At 39.5% G+C, this 16377-nt stretch overlaps 1 protein-coding gene across 1 annotated transcript in view; it reads left to right on the plus strand.

The window, feature by feature from the left end:
• ppp6r3 (protein phosphatase 6, regulatory subunit 3) overlaps positions 1-15899 on the plus strand; it is a 133607-nt gene extending 117708 nt beyond the window's left edge. Inside the window, exons 23-26 of the mRNA XM_043706412.1 lie at positions 2573-2590; positions 2880-2978; positions 4144-4233; positions 14120-15899. Of these exons, the coding sequence (XP_043562347.1) occupies positions 2573-2590; positions 2880-2978; positions 4144-4233; positions 14120-14171 (259 nt within the window). The 3' untranslated portion in view covers positions 14172-15899. The remainder of the gene's footprint in view (positions 1-2572; positions 2591-2879; positions 2979-4143; positions 4234-14119) is intronic.
• Positions 15900-16377: the final 478 nt, after the last annotated feature.

A 16377-nucleotide genomic window follows, 5' to 3' on the forward strand; every position in this document is an offset into this window, starting at 1 on the left:
ATCCATAATCTTGTTTAAAAAAAAGGATTTCATTTCTCCACTACAGTTTTTGCAGTAATTTTACCTAAAAAGGAGTCGTCATCTAAAAGTTTTAAAAGATTCTGGTTCCCATTTTTGATTTGAAGTGGGGATCTTTCGTAATCTATTAAAACCCTGCAAAACAGTTCTTTGAGATTTCCCCACTAGCTGACCTATGTGACACAAAGAGTCATAGAGATGTACAGCACGGAAGCAGACCCTTTATTCCAACTTGTCCATGCCGACCAGATATCCCAACCCAATCTAGTCCCACCTGCCAGCACGTGGCCCATATTCCTCCAAACCCTTCCTATTCATATACCTGTCCAGATGCCTTTTAAATGTTGCAATTGTACTAGCTTCCACCACTTTGGCAGCTCATTCCAAACACGTTCCACCCTCTGCATGAAAACGTTGTCCCTTAGATCTCTTTTATGCCTTTCCCATCTCACCCTAAGCCTATGCCCTCTAGTTCTGGACTGCCGCACCCCAGGGAAACGACTGTCTATTTATCCTCTCCATGCCCCTCATGGTTTTATAATCTTCTGTAAGGTTACCCCTCAGCCTCCGACCCTCCAGGGAAAACAGCCTTAGCCTATTTAGCCTCTCCCTATAGCTCAGATCCTCCAACCCTGGCAACATCCTTGTAAATCTTTTCTGAACCCTTTCAAGTTTCACAACATCTTTCCGATAGGAAAGAGACCGGAATTGCACGCAATATTCCAACAGTAGCCTAACCAATGTCCTGTAAAGCCACAACATGACCTCCCAATTTCTGTACTCCATACTCTGACCAATAAAGAAAAGCATACCAAACCTGCACTATCCTATCTACCTGTGACTTCACTTTCAAGGAGCTATGAACCTGCACTCCAAGGTCTCTTTGTTCAGCAGCACTCCCTAGGACCTTACCAGTAAGTGTACAAGTCCTGTTAAGACTCCCTAGGACCTTACCAGTAAGTGTACAAGTCCTGTTAAGATGTGCTTTCCCAAAATGCTGGCAAAATTTGACAATATCTTAATGTAATCTGGCCCAACAAAAAGTTTTCATATTTTCATCTATGCTTTCCTAATATCTAAGCAACCTGCCACTGGAACTTTGTGAAAGACTCATAAAATTTCCTTACAATGATCAGATAATACAGGTACTATCACCTGATGGGTTACTCTGTATTCCTCATCAGCTGGTATTGGGATGGTCCCCATTTCCTCATTTAAGAGTTTGTCTTCACAATATTAGCATGCGGGTATTTTTTTCTGATTCTGCCTCTGAGTAGGCAGTATGGTATAACTTCAATTTCAAATCAATTTGTGGTATTTGTTACAGAGGATGGGCTAAGTGTTATCAGCCTCATTCTCTTTGCCCCCATCCTTTTGAGTTAATTCTTAAAAATTTGAATTTGTTGACTACATTTTCCAAATCATCTCCCTGATCTTAGAATTAGATCTGGTCACAACACAGTCCAGGATGTTCCTGTCGTAACTTTAGTTTCTCTTAGTTCCATTGGTTGTTCCACCATCCTTAATGAACAGGTCAAGTCAATTCCCAGAATAGTCATTTTGTTTCATTACATTCCGACTGCAGCCTCTCCAATTATGAAATGACTGGATTTGAGGTTAGATTTTTTAATCCTATTTAGTATTGTTCACTTTATAAAGAGCTGATTTTACAATTTCATATAATTGACCTGAATATTTTATAAGAGGAATAGTTTGAAGTTTATCATTTGAAATTTTCTCCTGCGTATGATTTCTGAAGCTAATGCTTTTGAAGCAAATATTGATAGCTCCGAATCATTGCTCTGATGTATAAGAAGGTGTCCCTTACCCACATGACTGCATACTTTGGTAGCTTTTGAATATCGTTGGTATTTAATTGAATAAACTTAAAATGTATGTTTCATACATTCTTCACAAAATAAACTGAAGTTGGATCTTTCTATGATGTTGTATAATGTTTGAATATCTGTCACTTATTAATCTTTCTGTATTTATGATCCAGTTATAGCTTAGAATCTTAATTTGTGAAATAAAACTACTGCAAAATGACTACTTAAACTTTTTGCTGTTATTTGTGGGCGGCACGGTGGCTCAGTGGTTAGCACTGCTGCCTCACAGCACCAGAGACCCGGGTTCAATTCCCGCCTCAGGCGTCAGACTGTGTGGAGTTTGCACGTTCTCCCCGTGTCTGCGTGGGTTTCCTCCGGGTGCTCCGGTTTCCTCCCACAGTCCAAAGATGTGCAGGTCAGGTGAATTGGCCATACTAAATTGCCCGTAGTGTTAGGTAAGGGGTAAATGTAGGGGCATGGGTGGGTTGCGCTTCGGCGGGTCGGTGTGGACTTGTTGGGCCGAAGAGCCTGTTTCCACACTGTAATGTAATCTAAAATCTATTTACTCCAATTAATAGTGTTTTGACACAGACCTTTTAATGGAACAATATTCAATAGAATTTGATTGTGAAACTTTCAAAAATTATAAACTAGAACATATTAGTTCAGTTGAGTGTTTCACAATTTAAGCTTCCTTTCTCTTTCTTTCGTGCTTGTGGCTTCAGAGTGTTGAAATCCTATTGGTATGTATTATAATATTGTGTGTGCGATTAAACAGCCGTATGTGATTTTAGATTTCTGTTCTTCATATTTTGGCATGATTTTGAGACAGTATTCAAACTATTACATTAAAGTTTAAAGAGCCTGCAAGCTGATTGTCATAAATTCATGCTTTTTGTCTGTTTGCATGTGAAGGTTTTCATATCCTGCATGACTGGAAAGTGAATTCCATAACACCTCTGTGAAAGGGCACATTATATTGTTTGAAAAACTTGGACAGATATTTGACCAAGTTGCTTTTTATCTGTTTAGTGAGGAAGTTAAGTTGTCTACCTCTGAAGATCTTTCTTCAAAATATGTGTTACCAGAAAACTTGGAAACTCCAAAACTGACTTCACCATCACAGCCTGGGTATGTGCATTTCGCATAATGATGATTTCAACTGTGTTCTGTATTCTTTCAGATTTAACCTGTAATGTACTGCTTTGATTATACAAGTTGCAATATTTATAAATGGAATGTACATGGAGATTTGAATTTCAGATTGTTTGCTACTCATCTTTGTTACTATTATAATGTCAGTTTTGATTTAAAGCTGTTATTGAAGTCTTATTTCACATGATAAGCATGAGATTTCAATTAATTCAGCTGCAGGAATTATGAAAAGAATTTCCATCCTGGTCTAATAAAATTCCTCTTCAGTGACATGGGTGCAATAGTTTCAATACTGTTGACTGCACACAGGTTGTGTTTTATATGCAAACAGCACTTCATTGAGTGGCGTGGGTGCTGTTGTTTAAATCCAGAGTTTTTCTGATCTGACCAGTTACAAGAGACATAACTACAGCAGCAAAGACTAAACATTAGATTTGCTTTAGATAGAAGTCACTGATTATACTAGACCATGAATTGTATCATTTTACTTTTTGCTCCATTATTTGTTTTTGGAATGATTGTTTTAATTCTAGCTCTTATATGGTTCTAGCACCTAGTATGTATAAAGGTAAGCTCAGATAAAGTATACAAATATATCAGTTGGTAACTGTGATGATGCTATGATGTTAACAAAGTTATTTTGTCCTTGGGTTTTTTTTAATCAAGAGAGATTGTAAAGGCAGAGGTGCTGAAATATCTGGGCAAGAGCTTAGTTTAACAATGGCAGGTTCCAAGCTTCAGCAGATGGTTCCTGGCTGTCTTTCTCTCTGAAATCTCTTTGGAAGTTGTTTTCTTCTGCTTGTAAGAACCTGAGTTTGAATTTACTTTTCACCGATGGGTGTGTTTATGGGATATTGCAGGAATTGGAACAGCTCATTAGTTAAGTTGCTATATCGAGTTGGTTGGGTTTTCAAATAGTTAAATTATTCTAAATTCTGTTTTCAGTTCATGTTTCAATTGTAGTTTTAAAATTTCTGTTTTGCTTAAAGCCGAATGGTTTGACCAGCTGCATCACTCAGAAGAGATTAGGGTCTGGGCTACTTTCTTAAAATATTTTGAGGTCGTCTGGCCTGGTCCATAACAGTAACTAAAAGGAGTTATGAATTGTAATCTATCTTTAACACAAAATGTTTATCAATAGCTTGAAGCCTTCTGAAGGGAATATGAAATCTCAAGCAAAAGATACCTTGAATGGGCCTGTTGATAATGTGACATCAATGGAAGAAGTCAAGTAAGTTTTCGTTGCAGCCTATGCATTATATCATTCTGTGTTGTATAGTGCCTAACTATAGCACATAGTATTTTCCCAGTGGTTTGATAGCATGTTTTGTATTGAAATATGCTGTGGCACGTTTTATATAGATTATATAAATGTGTAAATGTCTGCTGCGGCATTATTTAACTTTCATTCTTTGGTGACTACTTTGAATACTTGTGTTATGCAACAACAGTTATGTACAGATAATACTGAAACCTAAACCATTTGGAGCATGATATTGCTGCCTTTGAGAAAATTGTTAAGATCCCTATAGAGACAAATAGCTTTGAATTCCCAGGTAAATGAATCACATGACAAGATTTGAATGTTTTTAAAACTTTACTGTAGCAAACAAGCTAACATCAGTAATGTCCTGAGGTATTGTTTGTAAAAACTTGTATAGTTTGTAAAATTCTGCAATCCTCCAATAATGTACCTAAGGGAGATTGAAAGATTATGGCCAGTGTTTCTCGTTCTCCCCCCCCCCCACCCCAGTCATGCCTCCACCTCCCTGTTTTTAGATAATTGACCCCGTCCTCCTTTCACTTCTACCTTTTTGTAGTTTATATGCCTGCGAAGTACTTTTGGTTTGCCTTTTTATGTTATCTGTTCATCTCTTTTCATATTCTCGTTTTGTTTCTCTTATTTGCATTTCTAATTTTCTCTCTGAGCCAAATATAGCCTGATTCTAAGTTGCAGTATTAATCTGACATTTGTCATAGTTGCCAGTTTTGTACTTCACCTTAAATTGCAACCATAGGAGATCCAAATGGCGGCGGTCTGAGTGGTCTACTGTGCTGGGCTCTGTGCCATACCCCCGGCAAGGTGGACCTTTAATGCCCTCATCAACCACCCCAAGGAGAAAGAAATACTAATATAAACTTACAGAATATCTGGAGCTGCTAAAATTGTGATGTGACAGCTTTAAGACCAGAATGAAAACAAATAAAGAAAAGGGGCCTAAAGGAGTACAGCAGGCAGAGCACTTCCCTCCTGCATCGGGGGTGCCTATAGCCATTGCGCAAACTGCCGGGGCAGCCCCTTTGGATTTAATGGGGCAACAGCAGTTACTCTCGGAGTTTGCCAAATTACAAGAAAATTTTTAAGCCGGGGTAGATCCACTATCTGCCATGCTGAAAAAGCATGAACAGGAATTTCCGAAGAGTTGGAAATTGGACCGAAGAGTAGAGGCAGTGGAGGAGAGGACCGCGACATCAGAGACCGTGGCGGAGGTCTCGGGAGGAAGGATCGAACGCTGGAAGACCAGGTTCAGGTTCTTCAGGAGCAAGTGGACAACCTAGAAAATAAAAATAGAAGAAAAAACTTATGGCTCGTGGGTCTTCTGAAACACGAGGATGGCGAAGACCTCGTTGGTTTCTCTTAAATATCTAATTGTTGCAGTTGCTAAATTAATGAGTCTTGGGGTGTGCCGCATGATCAAAGGGGATTTTAATCGCTTAATAATTTCCGAGGGTGCCATAGGGTCCAGCAGGCATGCCCGCGCAATCTAAGCAGTTGGTGGACTTGTGTGAGAAGTTGGGATTAGTGGATGTGTGGAGGCACCTCCACCCGAATGGAAGAGACTTTACTTTCTACTCCAACCCACACAAGTGCCATACGCAAATTGACATTTTTTTTATGCCATTGGATTGTTTGGACAGAACATTGATGTGCAAAATTAGGAGTATAGCTGCCTCGGACCATGCGCCAGTGTATTTAGATGTTAAAATCAAGGGTGGTGGAATGGATGCATGGCACTGGCGCATGGACCCATTTCTGTTAAGGGAGAGCAAATTCGTTAAGTACATCACAAGAGCTCAGGGCCTTCTGGGATGTCACCTAAGGTATGGCCAGTGATCTGGCAATACTTTGAGACGCCGCGAAGGCATATTTACGAAGCCTGATTATTTCATATTCAGCGACTAGAAGGCAGAGGGAAGAGCAACAATGGATGCTGGAGACCCAGCTGCAGATAGCTGAGGAAGTATATTATAATAGGCCTTTGTTGGTCAGGCTACTGCAGGTCACAGCCCTCCGGGTGGCTCTTGATTCATTGCACACACAGGTAGCAAAAAAAAGATCTCCTTCACGAAACAAAGACTGTTTGAATTTGGAGATAAGCCAGGTAGATATCTGGCATCTGTGGCTAGAAAGAAAAATGCTTCCCAATCTATTATGTCTGTTAGAGAGAAGGCTGACACTGCTACCTGTGAGTTGAAGAAGATCAATGTTAGATTTAGAGAATACTTCGCAGAGTTATGTTGGTCGGAGGGAGGCGAACATGGTGCAGTGAGAATGCAGTCCTTTTTTTGAGAATCTGGTCCTCCCCAGTATAAATGCGGAGCACGTTTCCCTGTTGAATGCGCCTATGATGGTGCAGGAAGCAATAAGGCATCTCCAGGGTGGCAAAGCACCAGGGCCAGATGGATTCCCAAGTGAATTCTATAAGGAATTCATAAATGTGTTGGTGGAGCCACTTCTGGGGATGTGTAGCTATTCATATGCACAGGATTGTCTGTCGCCCTCTCTTAGAGAGGCGAATATCACCCTCCTTTCAAAGAAAGGGAAAGACCCCAAAGAATGTACTTCGTACAGACCAACTTCACTGTTCAATGTAGATTTTAAAATTCTATCCAAGATACTGGCCCTGAGGTTGGAAAAGGTGTTGCCCTATATATGAAAGAAGATCAGATGGGATTTTGTCGAGGGCTGTAGCTGCTCCAACAATATCAAAAGGGTACTGAACAAAATGCAAGTATGCCAGCAAAGACTGATCCTGGGATTGGTGATCTCCCTAGACGCAGAAAAGACATTTTGACTGGATAGAATGGCTGTACCTGTTTGGGGTCCTAAAACGCTTTGGTCTTCGGGGAGCCTTTGCTAACTGGATGGTAATGTTGTATAATGATCTAAAGGCAGCAGTTATCACAAACGGTATTAAGTTAAATAACTTTAATATTGGGAGAGGTAGTCGACAGGGGTGTCTCTGTCACTGCTGTTATTTACCTTGGCAATTGAGCTGTTAACTGAGGCTACCAGAAGGGATCCTGAAGTAGTGGCGCGAGGGGTGGGAATGGGGGAAGCATAAGATCACCCTATATGCTGATGACGTCCTTTTGTTCTTGGCCAATCCAGAGGAATCCGTTTGTGGTGAAAGGGTTAAAATTTAATTTATTTGGCAGTTTTTTGGGCTACAGGATTAACTTTACAAAATTGGAAGCCATGCTGGTCGGGGTGGGGGTAGTGGAGGTGCCTGGTTTGAAGGATGGCATGCAGTTCCCGTTTAGATGGAAGTCAACAGGTTTTCTGTATTTAGGAATTTTTATTACCTCTGCCTTCCACCAGCTGTATAAAGCTAACTATGTACAACTACAGGAGAGGATAAAACAGGATTTACAATGGTGGGAGGGATTACTGTTATGATGGTTTGGCCAAGTAGCCCTGATCAAAATGAATGTTCTTCCTCACCTGTTGCACCCCATGCGAATGCTCCCGTTGCTACCCAGACGAGTGTTACGGAGGCTCAGTGGTTGGATAGGGTCCTTTATTTGGTGCCACAGGCGCCACCCCCCCCCCCATTAAATTTAATAAATTGCAGCTTTCGCAGGGTGAGGGAGGGGTGGATCTTCTGGATTTGAAGAGATTTCTAATAAAACGCCCTGTTAGCATATGTGGGTGACTAGGTACAGGGGGATTTGGAGTCGATTTGGCTTGACATTGAAGCCTGTCAGTCGAGATGTCCCCAAGTTAATCTATTATTTATGGATAAGATGAAATCCATAACCAAGCAGTGTAAGAGTCCAATCATTTTAAATAAGGTGAAGGCCTGGAGGATAATGAGGCAAGACTAGGGCAATTGGCTTAAGACCTCGCTGTTTACCCTGTTGTTAGGAGCTCAAGGATTTAAACCTGGGGTAATGGACTCCGGCTTTAAGATATAGGAGAAGAAGGGAATCTCTTGTTTGGGAGATTTATTTGAGAGGGAGGTCTTGATTTCATTTAGCCAGCTAAGTTGGAAGTACAGATTGTCTAACAGGGACCTTTTCCGGTACTTTCAGATAAGGGATTATATACAGAGGAAGACCACACTCCTGGCTCAGTTTTACGAGTCAGACATGGAGAAAAGAGTGCTTCAATGTACGGGCACGCTCTCAGTTAGTACTTTGTATTATTTACAGAAGGGGTGTGCCTTAGGAGACGTGGAGGGACTCTTTAGGGCATGGAATCACGAGCTAGGAGAGGATATTTCATTGGAGGTATGAGAAGATATATGGGAAAATATAAGGAAAATTTCAATATGTAACAGAGCGCAGGCCGTACCATTGAAGATTTTACACAGGGCTCATATGACGCCAGAGAAGCTAGCTAAGTTCAAGAGAGAAGCGTCACCAGTGTGTCTCAAATGTAACATTAGTATAGGCGCACTCACTCTCACTCTCTCACTGCTACTGGTCATGCAAGATCCAGACATACTGGAGAGCTATAGTAAGGGAGTTGAAGGACATCCTGGAGATCGAAGTTAAAGTGGACCCGGTATTTCTTCTGGGGTTATCAAATTTGCCCTCACTGGGGGAACACTGGAAGAGATTGTGTAACATTCTTACTCACTGTGTGAGGAAGAGCATTTTAATGAATTGGATGTTGGAAAAATCACCAGGTCTTATGGGGTGGCATAGGCTGGTATTGGAGCATCTCCCCCAAGATTACCTCACAAAAATGGAGCAGTTTTACAAGACATGGCAGCCCTTTTTAAATTATCAGCAATATTAATTAGGGCCGTGGTATAACGGTGGGAATCAGTCTGGGCACCTGTGGGGCCCTGGGAGGGGAAGGCTGAAGGAATAGAATACGGGTACAATGACTGGTGCTCCCAGGAATGGGAGCTTCAGTGGAGGTATGATAAGTGTAATAGAACAAAGTAGTGCGATATAATATAATTTAATTTAATTTAAATTAATTTGCATTCAGTTAAATTAAATTTTCACTTAATTTGTTTGTAACTTAGATGTAAAGTAGATACGTTTATTCTGGTAGAATAGATGGTAGTTCATTATTAATAGTATCCTGACATGACATTGTACTGCATCTATCTTTCTGTATTTTGATATTAGTCTTTTTTTGTATATAGATGTTTTGTAAAAGATTTAAAAAGGTTTCTAATAAAATTATTTATAAAAAAAGATTTCACTTATGGTTGTAATTCATGTTAGATTAGCTATGACAACAGGATCATGCTGACAAGTTCACTTTGGCTATGGTGACAGCAAATGAAAGAACTTGCAGTTTCGGCCTCCATATCTGAGGAATTAAAGACTTGTCTTGGAGATGGCACTGCGTACATTCATTAGATTGACACTGGGTGTGCTCCATTGTAATGCTGCAGCAAGGGCATTTTGTGGTCAGCAGGATGCACCCAATTATGGACTACACCAATCTGTGTCTGTTCACTTGCTGTCTCACCACTCTCAGACTTTGACCCTACCTATATGTTTCCATCATTCTGAACTTGCCTTTCCAGACATTCAGTCTCATATTAAAATTGTATTGCTGTGCCATTTAGTGCGCACACAAAACCAAGAAACTATCAAGGTTGTCAATAGACCTCAGTCATGTCAAGGGAGATGGCCTTGGCCAGGGGATCCTGGTTGAGTAAGTCAACTCAGTGATGGACTCCCAGTACAAGCTCAGGTAGTTGTGTGTGAGAGCACTTTTGGATGTTTTTTTTAAAAAGATCTAGGGTTATTTCAGGTGGTGGTTAATAGATTTTTAAAAATCTCAAGGCTAATTTGATTGGAAAAAAAACACTTGGTTATGTGTGATAGTACTTCCCAATATTACAAAAAGTTAACTATAGTTAGCACTTTGCTGAACATTGCATGTAATTTGATTCATTGGTAACATTAGTGATTATTGGTGGTTGATAATAAATGTGAAGTACCACAGGCAGTAGGGGAAATTTTGTTTGGTTTTGTATGATAACTCTTCTGGATATTAGATAAAAAGGATCTTCAATAATGGAGAGATCTTGTGGTGCAGTGATAGTTCCTTACTTATGAACCCGGAGGCCTGAGTTTAAGTCTCACGTTCCAGAGGAGTGTAATAACATAGCTGAACAAATTGAAAAGCAAATATATTTCAAATGAGCTAGGGTTCTAGCCAGAGCAAGACTCTCACACTTTGGCAATATTACTCTCAAAGCATAACATCTGCAGAAGTCAACCTGTGACAAATGTGCCTACCCTGCCAAGAGGAAGCATAACTGGAGTGCAAATGCCAGAAGGAGAAACACAACTGGTTCAGGTTGCATGAAGCACCTGAAGGTACATTGCAGATTCAGGAATGGATTCCATGAGGGGACTACCCCAAACCCTAAAGATGCACCATATTGGCTACCTCTACATAAGTCATCAGCGTACATACACAACAAATAAAGGTAAAATTTGGAAAACTCAAAAAGAAGAAAACACACACAATTTTGCACGCACACTCTCTCGCAAACCCACACACTCACTCTGGTTGTAAGTTTGCTCACTGAGCTGGTAGCTTTGTTCTTAGACATTTTGTCACATGCTCGGTAACATCATCAGTGAGCCTCTGGTGAAGCGTTGGTGTTCTGTCCTGTTTCCTGTTTATCTGTGTTTGTTGTGGTAGGTGATACATTTCCGATTCTGTTATTGAGAGGTTGGTAAATGGGGTCCAAATTAATATGTTTGTTAATGGAGTTCCAGTTTGAATGCCAGGTCTCTAGGAATTCCTGTGCATGTCTCTGTTTGGCCTGTCCAAGGATGGATGTATTGACTCAGGCAAACTGGTATCCCTCTTCGTCTGTGTGTATGGATACCACTGAAAGTTGGTTGTGTCTTTTGATGGCTAGTTGGTACTCATGTATCCTGTTGGCAGCACAGTGACTCAGTAGTTAGCACTGCTGCCTCAGTGCCAGGGACCTGGGTTCGATTCCAGTCTTGGGCAACTGTTTATGTGGAGTTTGCATATTCTCCCCATGTCTGCATGGGTTTCCTCCCGCAGTCCAAAGATGTGCAGGTTAGGCGAATTGGCTAAATTGCCTGAAGTGTTCAGGGATGTGTGGGTTAAGTGCATTTGTCAGGGGTAAATGTAGAGTAATAGGTTAGGGACATGGGTCTGGGTGGGTCACTCTTTGGAGGATCAAAGCCTTTTTTAAAAAAAAAAGACTGACAATCAAGTGACCTGTTATATCTTCTCAAGAAATGAATTACAAAGAACACCTGCTTTTTATTTTTGTTTAGCAGGTGGGTTTGGGCGTGGTACTGTTTGGAAGTTTGCAGTCTCTGCAGGGTATTTTGTACATGACAAAGGGTCAGTTAGACTCAACGTCAGCTCTTCTCTCCTTACAGATGCTGCCAGACCTGCTGAGATTTTCCAGCATTTTCTCTTTTGGTTTCAGATTCCAACATCTGCAGTAATTTGCTTTTATTCAATGATTCTGTGATTCCTGCCCATTTGTCCAGTGTAACATTTGTTGTAGTCCTTACAGGATATTTTGTATTTGACGTTCGTTCTGCTGGTTGTTGGTATGGGGTCTTTTTAAATTCATGAGTTGTTTGTGTGATGGTAGGTTTGTGGGCTACCATGATGCCTAGGGGCCAGAGTAATCTGGTTGTCATTTACAGCGCTGTGTTTATACCCAGTGGGAGATCCTGAACATAAGAATAAGGAGTGGTAGTGGGCAATTCAGTCTCTTGAGCCTGCTCTGTCACTTTAATATCATCATGGCTGATTTAATCACCGCCTCAACTCCCCTTTCTTTTTGACTGCCGCCCATAACCCTTCAACGCATTACTGTATAAAAATCTGTCTATCTCCTTAAATGCCCTGGCATGCGTCTCACTCTGGGGTAGTGAATTTGACAGATTCACGACCCTTTTGAGGGAAGTAATTTCTCCTATTCTCTGTTTTAAATTTTCTACCCCTTACCCTAAAACTCTTGTTCTAGATTGCTGCACATGAGGAAACACCCTATCTATATCTACATTGTCAATGCCCTTCAGTATCTTGTATACCTCAATTAGACCTTGTCTCATTCTTCTAAACTTTGGAGAGTATAGGCCATAAACTTCTGAATCTCTCTCAAGACAAAACCCTCATCTCTGAAATCAATCGAGTGAACGTCCTCTGAACTGCCTCCTATGCAACTACATCCCCGTCAAATAAATGAGCCAAAATTGTATGCAGTACTCCAGTGCCATCTCACTAATTCCTTGTATAGTTGCAACAATACATTCCTCCTTTTATTCCCTTTGTTTAGCACTACATGCCAAAATTCTGTTTCCCTTTCTTATAACCTACTGTAGGGAAAGGTAGAAACTGGAGTTTCTGCTAAACTCTAATTTTGCAATAACTCTGAAAGCAATTTGCTGCCTAATTCAACATATGGATAATGGTCTGTTAAATGAGTAAAGAATTAAAGCATAAGTTATTTTCTTGATTTTTAAAAATAGATTATGCTTCCATTAGGAAGTTTGGTGATTTTTACCATCACTACATTAAGTCTCAGATTCTACAACATAAAAACAATCCATTCTGCCTAAGAGGTTTGTGTCTGTGTTTATGCACCTCTTCCAATCTTTACTATCGACATATTTGTCCTTTTATTCCCACCTCTTTTCATATATGTATCAAGCTTACTCTTAAATAGATCTGTGCTAATCTTCTCATCAGGACCATGAGAACTAGGTACAGAAGATCATAAGTCCAGATCTACACCACAATATGATCGTGTCTGATCTTAGGCAGGAAAATGGAGGTGAAGCCTGCTTTCCATATCCTGTGATTCCCTGAAAGGCCAAAAAATCTGTCTTGAATATTCCCAATGATAGGACTTTAATAACACTTTGTGACAGAAAATTCCAAAAATTTGGAACACAATGAAGGACTTTTTGCCATCTCGGCCTTAAGTAATCAGCCACTGAAACTATGCCACCTTGTTCAAGATTTCCTCACTGAGGGACAAAGCATCTCAGAGTTGGCCCTGTCAAATCCTTGAAATAACTGCCACTTAAGTACATATAAGGCGGGGAAGAGAATAGAATGATTCCAGGTGCAAGTGTGACTAGAATAGGCAGCTTGCTTGGCAAGAGGGTTGTATGGAAAATAAGCATCAGTATAAACCAGTTCAGCCAAAAGACCTGTTTCTGTCATACAAATTGTATGCAAATCAGATGGCCCAAATACAGTAGAACCTCGAATATCCGAACGAGACGGGCAAGGAGTATTTTGTTTGGATAATTGATCATTCGGATAATTGATCTGATCATCATCAAGCAGTAATTTGAGTGCCGTTTATCCAAACATTTCTTGGTTATCTGGCAATGTATGCCATAATGCCGTTTAACTGATAACTGAATGCTGCGATGCCTAATGCCGTTTTTACGGGACCTTGAGATCTTGTTTGGATAATCCGAAATTCGAATAATTGATGTTTAGGTAATCAGGTTTATCTGTAGTGCATTTCAGTCCCTCCTAACAAGAACTGATCACGTGTTTCGAGGTAAGTGGATTCAGTTTAATGTTCATCCTCCTGTGAAACGAGTTCCAAAACCTGTGGTTGAAAAGCTAGCAATGCCTGGACCATTTAATAATCTCTTGCACAATTCTAAAGCTGTAATTCTTCATTTCCTGTTTGTTATGAATAGTCCTGCTACCTCTTGTTTTTAATAAATGCACCATGTGTGGGGGGAAATGTCTTGATATATAGTAAATGTCACAGATTTCTAACTATATGTATCTTTTTTCTTTTGCTCTTAACTACAACAGTATTTATAACTGTTGAACAGTACCTTGACAACTTTTTCTCAGATAAAGTTTCCTTTTTTTTTGAAAGGACAAATCAGCAAGTTCTGTCACCTGAAGCTTCGGTTAATGGCCCTGCATGATTAATTCTGTCTGCTGTTGTCTACTCCGGCCTGACCAGCTACTATCCAGGGGTATCAGTGGGGTTCACTGGAGGCACTGGGCTTCGGCCATCAAAGCCAGTCACTGCTGCACTAATTTCAAATGGGATCAGGACCAGCAATATTATCTGATTTTTAAGATGGATGTGCAAAGAAAAGTTCGAATGAAATGTATAAAAGAGGGTATTACATGTTGGCAGATACAAAGAACTCTTGTGTGCATTTGTATCAAATACATGTTCTTATAAACGGGATGATCAGTCCATTAAATATCTTGCCACTCACGTGATAATTAGTATTGTTGCCATAGTTAAATGGTTATAAGAGTAGAATATTTTATAAAAATGTGTATACTTAAATCTGACACATGTAATTGAAGTATACCAATTGGAACACATAGTGTGACCAAAGTGTTTAGAAATTTTCATACTTTTTTTCATCCTGTATAAAATTTTAACTTTGTGTTTCTTCCAAGTGGGCAGAGTACATTGTAGAAGTGAAATGCAAATGTAAGTGTTATTTTGATTGAGTTGCCTATATTAAACTAATTGCTAGAGAAAATTCTAATTGTAAATGTTCACTAGTGGCTCTTTGCTTCAGGTTTTATTTGTAAACATTTCTTGAATTCTGGAGCATTGGTATTGAAAGCTCTTTGATGGAGTTTAAACATATTTGTTACTGAGGACTAATTGGTTGTTTAGTGTGTCACTGAACAGCCATAAGCATGTTCGCCCCTCTGTATTTTGCATTTTCAGACCAGTTGTTCAAATCAAAGGTAAAGAACACGTGATTAGCCTTGAATTGCATGTGGCTTCAGTGTTCCTCTTTGCTAAAGGTCTTCATTGCCTAAATGATTTAACCTATCTTAATTTAATTTTTTAAACTTCAGTTGAACCAACTAACTGATTTATTTTTAATATAACCCCGGTATTTCAGTTGGCAGGGCAATAGAACTTAATCAGGGTGAACTAATATCTGAGCACTTAATGTAACATTAGTTTGCTAAAGGTGGCTGTATTGGTATGAATCTCTAAAGAATGGCAAAGAGCCATACTTTGATAGAATATGACAATAACTAAAGTTAGCTCCAACTTTTAAATTCAGGGATTTGAAGTGTTATGTATGACAGGTTGACTCTTATTCATTGGGACCTTAGTGTACTGTTAATGGAAGTGGCAGCTCGTATTGGTTTAAGCTAAGATAATTTTGATGAAGTCATTTGATTAAAGTGCCTATGGTACTGGTTTAAGTCAGAAGAGATTATGGTGATGACGCGTGGTAAATTTGTGGAAGATACCTTTCACATTAGAAAATAATATCAGTTCCAGGAAAGTAAAATGAGATGTCCATTCATCTGTTTGTGTGCTTATTCTTTGCAGCATCTATACTAACTATATATTGTTGGACCCTCTAAGCACCTTAATACATTGAGTCAATGGAATATTTTATGTCAACTTCATCACTGGTTTTAAAAAGACAGTTTGAGTTTCTAGTTCTACACGTCTGTATTTGAGAAAAGAAATCGCCAAACGAAGCAATGCAATTTTATGTGATCTTACTAATTGCTTTGGAACAATTACATTCAGCTGCCAAGTCTTGATTCACCACTTAAACTTCTGAAAAAGCTGATCACAGATACTTGAAGATTGGGATGTTGAGATATCTTTATCAGTAGCAATCAGTTAAAATTGATAGGATTGTAGTATACTTTTTATTTTAAGTATCTTAAAAGATAGGAGGAGGGGAGGAAATGATTCCGAACCAAAACGTTGAGAATAGTAATGGTGTTTGGCTGCTAAATAGGAAAAAGAAATAACCCAGTTCTGTCTTGACAATCTTCACTTGCAATGTTTGTGTGTCTAGTTGCATGAAAACATGGCAACTATTTTTTTAATACTGCGTTAGGATGGACATTAACCACTCACGCAAGCAAATACAAAGTGTAAAAAGTATTGGATTCTTACTGTCAGATTATTCTGGTTGTATGATACATTTTGCATTTGTCCTATTTCAGATGTACATCCAATATACAATGTAAATATACCTTGTTAAAGTTAATATGCCATTAGTTAAAATTTGCAATAAAGTGAATTGCTTAAGTTGTACAACAGTGAATTGTTTAAGTTGTATGATCATGGCAGTCCAATAGTTATTAGACAGATGTTCAGTGATGCAAGTATCTTCCAAA

This window comes from Chiloscyllium plagiosum, chromosome 16, assembly GCF_004010195.1.
Source record: "Chiloscyllium plagiosum isolate BGI_BamShark_2017 chromosome 16, ASM401019v2, whole genome shotgun sequence".
Classification (NCBI taxonomy): Eukaryota; Metazoa; Chordata; class Chondrichthyes; order Orectolobiformes; family Hemiscylliidae; genus Chiloscyllium; species Chiloscyllium plagiosum.